This window comes from Cottoperca gobio, chromosome 6 (assembly GCF_900634415.1).
Source record: "Cottoperca gobio chromosome 6, fCotGob3.1, whole genome shotgun sequence".
Classification (NCBI taxonomy): Eukaryota; Metazoa; Chordata; class Actinopteri; order Perciformes; family Bovichtidae; genus Cottoperca; species Cottoperca gobio.
In genome coordinates this window covers 14,775,657-14,784,239 of record NC_041360.1, presented here as the reverse complement: position 1 = coordinate 14,784,239, position 8,583 = coordinate 14,775,657, and the positions used below count along the sequence as shown (strand labels likewise).

The window sequence follows — 8,583 nt, the reverse complement described above, 5'->3', positions numbered from 1 at the left end:
TGTTTGGTTATTACATAATATTTAAACTAAGTACACTCTTAATTATATACGTATATATCTGTAAATTATACATTTGCTCTGAACTTCGTAGGTGCACCGCCTTTCCGGGAGATGCTTCTGAGGTAAAAGTAACGCCACCAACGCGGGTTCATCCCCTGGTTCCTCCTAGAATGTCTGGAAAATTCTCTGCTCTTTTTTAAGCGCTTGTCAGATGCCAGACTGCAAGACAACGTGGACCTCAAGTAACGTTACCGAAAGCTCGTATTCTGCTCGGATACAAGTGTGATTGGTGCACAACGATAGCTCGGTGTCAGTGCAGCTAGCTGGAAGCTGTAACGTATATTTTATTTACAGTAGCATTCGCAAGTAAGTAAGGCTGGTGAAGAGCATTAACCAACGTTAGTTAGCTAGCTAGCGTTAGTCAGGTTGTTTCTTGCTTCACTTGGCGTGGTGTGAGAAGTAGTTAGCTTTAGCCATCGCTACTATTAGCCAGTGTTAGTTTGAATTGTGGTGCAGATCAGAAGAGTAGGAGGGGGAAATCTGCTTCATGACAATGACTGCAGAGGAGCAGACAAGTGAAGGACAACACACCATCCCGATGGAGGGAGAGGACATCACACCAAAGAAAGAAGGGGGTGTTTTAAAGGTAGGAGATAGTTTTTTTTGTTCTGTATATTATTCCAGCTAGCTGAGTGGTTGGCTGGCTGCTTGTGTACTCGTTTGGATAGGCTAGCGTAAGCTAACGTGCACTCTCAATAATAAACAGCTTATGCAAGCTACAATGTTTATCTTGTTTTGTACAATTGATTTCATAGCTAACTTCTAGTAAGGCTGTCAACAACATGGGTAACATTAATAAGCCATCTCAACTGTCCACATTTCTAGAAGGATCTAGAGCCCTGCAGACATACTTAAAGCTAAAACTACTAATGCTGATGGGGGCATTTAATATCCACTCACGCACGCACACACACACACACACACACACACACACACACACACACACACACACACACACACACACGGGTTTACAGCTCACGTTCATTCACAAGGATTTGGCAGCTTTGTCTCCTATGATACAAAGCACCAGACTGCAGGGTGCGTATACAAATGTGGGAGCTGGCTTTGCATGCCCGTTGCTGAGATGACTCTTTGTTGTTGTTTTTTTAATTCCCTACTGGTTTTATGATAAATTCTCATGTTGATGTCTGTTTTTCCAGCTGGTGAAAAGGGAAGGCACAGGCACAGAGCTGCCTATGACCGGTGACAAAGTGTTTGTACATTATGTGGGCACACTTTTTGATGGTTCTCATTTTGACTCCAGCCGAGACAGAGGAGAGAAGTTTTCCTTTGAGTTGGGCAAAGGTTGGTTTCATATCTAGCAGAGACATGAACATTCACCTTCATCCTTGCATAGCCAGTGTTGGTAATCAGTTTTCTTTGTGTTTAGGTCAAGTAATTAAGGCATGGGACATCGGTGTAGCCACAATGAAAGTGGGTGAGTTGTGCCAGCTCATCTGTAAGCCAGAATACGCTTATGGATCTGCAGGAAGTCCACCCAAGATACCACCCAACGCCACTCTGATTTTTGAGGTAAGTGTCTGTGTTATCAGACTTTGATTATCCATTTTATACTTTAAATAGTTTACTACCTTGTAGTTCAAATGCAATGCAGTATACTATGATTCTTTTATGAGTGTGAGAGGATATTCATTTACACATCTGCACGCTTTTAGGTGGAACTGTTTGATTTTCGAGGCGAGGACATCACTGAGGGAGAGGATGGAGGAATCATCCGCCGTATTATTACTAAAGGGCAGGGTTATTCTAAGCCTAATGAAGGAGCTTCTATTGATGGTAACTAATCCAGACACAGCTATTTCTTTAATAACATTGAAAAAATGCACCTGCTAATAAGTGGAGGCAATTTTGTACATTTAAATTTAAATTTGATTTACCCCTGTTCTTAGAAAGCTGAGTTGGTGTTTATTTTAATGCGAGAGCAGGTCTAGGCCTTATGAAACAATGTCAATGAGTCACACTTTTATAACAATAGTAATGGCAGTCCACTTTCTGTATTAAGCCTCAACCAAGAGCTCAGACCAAAAGTTTAACGCTCAAATCTTAGCATTTTTAAGACTTTTGAAAGATTGGTTGAAGACATTTTAATACTAATTTAAGGCCTTATTTTTAGATTAATGAATTCATTGCCTTTTTAAGGATCCACTGTAGGCTTGAAAGGTGGCTGGACAACGTCTTTAGTTACATCCTCTATGGATAGCAGAGGCCTGAATCAGGTTAAATTTATGTTGATTGCACCAAGATGGAAGAGCACATTTTTCCTGCAGGCAGTTCACTTTCAAGAATTATAAAATTCTTACTCAAGTAACCACAAACTGCTGTAGTGCCTTCAAACTAGTCCTCCTGGTCTTCTCCATCAATCTTTGCAAGTACTTGTAGCAATACGCAAGTCTTATTTTGGCAAAAATGAGTGTTTATGACATGAGCATATAGATTGGGACTAGAGAAGAGGACTATTTGAGGACTCTTGGTTATTTTTTCCTGGACTTAAAAGCTTGCACCTGCTGGAGGCTATTAATAACTGTTGTTTTACAAACGTTCACAACCACCTTTCAATTTTAGTAGGGGAGAGAGTTTGACACTTCAATGCTTTTTCTGTTGAATTCTGAAGTTTAAAATAATATACCTCCCTTCCACTGTAAACACAACTGGCAAAAGGTTTTGCAAAGCACATGTTCTCCCTTTCAAGCAAAGCCTACGCAGGGTTCAAATTTGACAGATTTTAACTTTATAGGCCTAGTATTGTTGCTATTGACTGGCAGCATTTAAAGGGTTAGTTTATTTTAAATAGTTTACACCACCTATGTAAGATTGTGGGATTACTTTACTGTAATTTATTTACAGTGCATATACCGTAAGCTAACTTTGCTATGATACATTTAAAGGCATGCTTAACGAAGCAAAAATAAATGTATTAACTGTTGCACTAAATTGCATTATTTGTCCTCAGCTGCCATTTCAAAACAGCTGTCAATATACTGCATGCTGACAGGTTTGTGGCTAAATCAAGAGTCTGATTTGTAGCAGAAGCTAACCCCAGCATTTTTCAACCCCTTTCAGTAACTGTGGAGGGTTCCTGTGATGGGCGTGTGTTTGACGAGAGAGAGTTGAAGTTTGAGATTGGAGATGGAGAGGGTCTTCGCTTTCCAGTTGGAGTGGAGAAAGCTATAATGGCGATGGAGCAGGGAGAGGAGGCACTCTTCCATATTAAGCCTAAGTATGATTACATGTACCTGGAAATACTTATTGTTTTTGTGCTGCAATAGTCGGTGTTTTCCTTCTATCAGATCATTCATGTGTTTATTTAGATCTCTCAAGATGAACTGTTGTGTGTTGAATCTCTAATTGGGCAATAAAACAATCCTAGTGTTTCGACTAATGGATAACAATACTGAAATTTGGCCAACTCGATCAAAAGATAGGCAGTGCTGTTTTATTAGTTAAACGGAAACTAGTAATACAGTATTTATACACAGCACTGCAGGATATTGATGATAAGTGTCTTTACTTTGCAGATATGGCTTTGGGAATGCAGGCAATGCAAAATATAACATTCCTGGCGGAGCAACACTGCAATACAAGATCAAGCTGGCAGCCTTTGAGAAGGTAAACAGATCATGTTGCTGAGTTGCAAACACAACATGGCTTTAGTTTACAAATTAGTCAGTTGTGTACAGCGACATGTCCCCCTTTTGTTTTTTTAAAGAAGTGATTTTAATGTGTTTTGTTTCCTTTAGGCTAAGGAGTCATGGGAGATGAACACCGTAGAGAAGCTGGAACAGAGCAGCATTGTCAAAGAGAAGGGAACACAGTATTTTAAGGTGAGCAGTGGGGTATTTACAAAGCACATAACTACAGAGAGTATACTTTTTCATGTTTTCTCATGCACTGATTTCATATGCTTCAGGAGGGAAAATACAAGCAGGCGTCCGTGCAGTACAAAAGGATTGTATCATGGCTGGAAAATGAAACTGGTTTGTCAGAGGAGGATGAGAAGATCGCAAAAGCTTTGCGGCTGGCAGCAAATCTGAACTTGGCCATGTGCTACCTTAAACTACTGGAGCCAAGCCAAGCCCTAGAGAACTGTGGCAAGGTATTTAATATGTATTGTTTACACATTTGACAACAAATAACTCTGTATTTAGCAGGTTAGACATTTTTGGTGTTTTAAAGTTTAATCATTTTTATGTTGAGTATAGTTTGTACAAATGTCTGTTATATGTTTGACAGCTTTTATTTCTAATGTAAGTACTGTAAGCATTTCACTATAATCTGTTAATGATTACAGGCTCTGGAGTTGGATGCATCTAATGAGAAGGCTTTGTTCCGAAGGGGAGAGGCACTGTTTGGTATGAAGGAGTTTGACAAAGCAAGAGATGATTTCCAGCAGGTTGTTCAACTGTATCCGGCCAACAAGGCTGCCAAGAGCCAGGTATAATGCCATTTAATCAAACAAACAGTTGCCGCTGCATTCATTTCCTGGTTGTGAAACCAACAATCTTAATTGCGTTGTGAACATTTTTACACTACAAAGCCAAAGCCACAAGATATGTTGCTTATCAATTTAGCTGATGATGTATCTGGTTGAACTGCAGTACAATAATATGAAGACATTGTGTTGTTTTACATTGTATTATAACCTTTGGCTGTACCTGAGCCATATCTGAAAATATTGTTGCCTAACCTCTCCATTCTCTCTTCATTATATTCTGCTAGGTGGGTCTTTGTCAGAAACATATCAAGGCGCAGCATGAGAAGGACAAACGCATCTACGCCAACATGTTCCAGAAATTTGCAGAGAGAGATTCAAAGGTGAAGCATTGTGTTTTCTGAAACGGCCACAAGAGGGTGGGATAAACATGCGTTGAGAAAAAATGCTGATATGATTTGTTTTTTCTCTCTTCTCGTGAACAGAAAGAACTAGAGATGGGGAAGAGTGAGAGCAAGGAGAACATCAACGATGACATGGAAGTTGAAAACGGAGAAAAGGAAGTTGCGAGTGACGCAAAGGCGTAGATGAAGATGCGACTTGCAGTTCATATGTACTTCAGACTTTTGTAACTTCAGCCGTGTGTGTGTGTGTGTGTGTGTGTGTGTGTGTGTGTGTGTGTGTGTGTGTGTGTGTGTGTGTGTGTGTGTGTGTGTGTGTGTGTGTGTGTGTGTGTGTGTGTGTGTGTGTGTGTGTGTGTCAACGAGAGCACTGACTTGTTAGTGTCTCCGCTGGCTTTCTTTGTGTCTGGGCTTTTTGCTGTGGCAGCTGATGGCACTGTGGGATGTGGTTTTAATAATGAATTGTGTGCCACAACCCCACCCCTGAACCCTTTCAACGGACAGATTTCAACTGTGCATGTGTTTTCACAGCATTTTGGGTAAGTGCAGAATTTCACCCGTCAAGGGCTAGACCATCCACCTTGCACTACCCTCTGTCCTCTACCCCTTCTCACGTTTTATGCTATCCATCGAACACTCCTCATGGGCCTACTGATCAATTCATGGAGTTGTGATGGTTGTGTGCATAGATATGATGTGTCTGAATGTTAGAGTGACTTGTGTCCCAAAGTACGTATGTAGCAGCACTGTGGATAGTTGGAGTAATAAGACGTTAGCCTGGAATAGCTTCGAGCTTCTCTCTCTCAATCTTAAAATAGAGCTCCCCTATAGCCCCCAGGGTACAGGACTGTTCACCTTAACTTAGGAAATATTGACTTTGTACTTTTTTCTTTTTTTCTTCCCAGTGTTGTTCTTGTGACTTGTGTATTGTTCTCAAAATGATGAATACAACTAATTACTTAACTGGAATATTTGCATTTTAAAGCAGGACATGAATTAGCTTCTCCTGGACACACCAACGTTATAAAACAGTTAAGTCTTAGTCTTAATTTGCTGTAAAAAATAAAAAGTACATGTATGAATGTGTGCATGTATGGCTCTTCAGATTCAGGCTGGTAAAAACGGTACACCAGAAGATGTAAGCCCCGTTCAACAGCACCTGTAGCGTGGAGCGGAAACTGAACTAGGGAGCTAATTTAAAACCAGGTTGTGTGTTGAATTTATCTTTGTCTTTTGGAAGGGTCACTGCTTGACAGAAAGATGTAATAAACAATAGCTACAACTTGATTGTGTGTGTGTGTGTGTGTGTGTGTGTGTGTGATATTCTTAACTGTTTATATATGTTTAGTAGCAGGGGGATTCAATCAGACAAACCTCAAAATAGTTCTCCCCAGATCGTTCTCCAAATGTTAAACACCCAACCAGGAACAATTAGACCAAGTTTACACCAATGTAGACTGCAAACAAAGCTGTCCAATGCTACCACTTACGACATTATCTCTTTGGTAATGATGCCATCTTACAACATGGTTAAACTGGCTACTGTAGTGGTTTGAGTTTGGCCTGAGGCAGCAGTATCACAACTACAGGACTGATTTGAGAGCACAGACTGGAGTCATAGACCTAGAACAGTACACCTTGTCAGTACTGTCCTAAAATGTTGCCACCGCTTAGGAAATCCGAGTGGTCCACCAACCACAAACCCTGGATGGACAAAAAGGTTAGGAATCTGTTTAGGCTTAGTTTCTGCTTACAGAGCTAATAACACTGCAGTCTAGCAGGAGCTAATATTGAACAAGGCATTAAAGCTGTAAAACAACTACACAAACCATTTTTCTAAATATAAATTTAGAAAAAGTAAATATATTTTAAAGGTGCTATTGACATGACATTTTCACCAGATGTAGATAACAACCCATGGAATCCACACATGCAAAGAAACCAAAGCAAATACGTTCAGAAATCAAGTTATGTGTAATAAAATGGAATGACACAGGGAAAAAGTATTGAACACTCTTACTGAAATTGGTTTAATACTTCGTACAAAAGCCTGTGTTGGTAATGACAGCTTCAAGACGCCTTCTGTATGGAGAAACTAGTCGCATGCTTTGCTCAGGTGTGATTTTGGCCCATTCTTCAAATCTTGAAGGTTCCGTGGGCGTCTACTATGAACTCTGATCTTTAGTTCTTTCCATAGATTTTCTATTGGATTCAAGTCCGGTGATTGGCTGTGCCATTCTAGCAGCTTTATTTTCTTTCTCTGAAACCAATTGAGAGTTTCCTTGGCCGTGTGTTTGGGATCATTGTCTTGCTGAAATGTCCACCCTCGTTTCATCTTCATCATCCTGGTAGATGGCAGCAGATTTTTAATCAAGAATGTCTCGGTACATTTTTCCATTCATCCTTCCTTCAATTATATTAAGTTTGCCAGTGCCGTATGCTGAAAAACAGCCCCACACCAGGATGTTCCCGCCTCCACACTTCACTGTTGGTATGGTGTTTTTGGGGTGATGTGCAGTCTCATTTCACCTCCAAACATGGTGTGTATTATGGCATCCAAAGAGTCAAATGTTGGTCTCATCTGACCGACTATATTCTCCCAGTATTTCACAGGCATGTCTAAATGTTGTGCAGCAAACTTTAAACAAGCTTCAACATGCTTTTTCTTCAGCAAGTCTTGTGTGGTGAGTGCGCATACAGGCCATGGCGGTTGAGTGCATTACTTAGTGTTTTCTTTGAAACAATTGTACCTGCTAATTCCAGGTCTTTCTGAAGCTCTCCACAAGTGCTCCTTGGCTCTTGGACAACTCTTCTGATAATTATATTCACTCCTCTGTCAGAACTCTTGCGAGGAGCACCTGGTCGTGGCTGGTTAATGGTGAAACTTCCAGATTATGGCCCCAACAGTGCTCACTGGAAGTTTAGAAATCCTTCTGTAACCAATGCCATCAGTATGTTTTGCAACAATAAGGTTGCGAAGGTCTTGAGAGAGCTCTTTGCTTTTACCCATTATGAGATGTTTCTTGTGTGACACCTTGGTAATGAGAGACCCTTTTATAGGCCATCAGTTGGGACTGAACCAGCTAATATTAATTTGCACTGACAAGGGGCAGGATTGCTTTACTTTACTTATTTGTTTTGGTTTCTTTGCATGTGTGGATTGCATGAGTTGTTACCGACATCTGGTGAAAATGTCATGTCAATAACACCTTTAGAAATATATTTACTGAGAAAAATGGTAACGTGTTCAATACCTATTTTACCCGGTGTAGGTTTACTTTGCATTTGCATAGGAGAAAAATATGTTTGATTAAATGCCATCAGCATTTATATTTTGGAGGCACTGTGTATTTTGAAAATGACCCTAGTGTGTTATTGCACAATGTATTAATTAGTATTTAACCCAGTGTGTACCTGCAGCAGTCAGAAGGTCAGAGTCTTCTTTTACGAGGACAGACGGGATCTAATCTGATCCTCCAGCTCTCTCACAGGGACATCGGTGTCAGTTTACGGATATGATCTCTCTCCGGTGTGATTACTGCCCAGCACCACTTCTTATCTACAGGTGTATGGTAACTTAGTGAAGAAGCTATTCATTTTCTATTTCCAGTATTTGGTATATTATGAGCAAGATGTAGGCTTTGTTTTGAGAGTATTTTCTTTTGTGTTGTG

The 8,583-nt window shown here is 40.3% G+C and overlaps 1 protein-coding gene across 1 annotated transcript; it reads left to right on the top strand.

Annotated features, from left to right (window-relative positions):
• The first annotated feature begins 151 nt into the window (after positions 1-151).
• fkbp4 (FKBP prolyl isomerase 4) lies at positions 152-6,198 on the top strand. The gene is made up of 11 exons (XM_029433550.1): positions 152-646; positions 1,221-1,365; positions 1,451-1,593; positions 1,737-1,857; positions 3,142-3,298; positions 3,597-3,687; positions 3,819-3,902; positions 3,989-4,174; positions 4,370-4,513; positions 4,798-4,893; positions 4,996-6,198. Exons 1-11 carry the CDS (start codon positions 548-550, stop codon positions 5,095-5,097), a joined length of 1,368 nt encoding a protein of 455 aa, XP_029289410.1. The 5' UTR covers positions 152-547; the 3' UTR covers positions 5,098-6,198.
• Positions 6,199-8,583: the final 2,385 nt, after the last annotated feature.

Coding starts and splice junctions, on each gene's coding strand:
- fkbp4 (XM_029433550.1), top strand. CDS start 548: ATGACAATGACTGCAGAGGAGCAGACAAGTGAAGGACAACACACCATC. Junction 3,299..3,596: donor CTCTTCCATATTAAGCCTAA/GTATGATTACAT, acceptor TTTACTTTGCAG/ATATGGCTTTGGGAATGCAG. Junction 3,688..3,818: donor AGCTGGCAGCCTTTGAGAAG/GTAAACAGATCA, acceptor TGTTTCCTTTAG/GCTAAGGAGTCATGGGAGAT.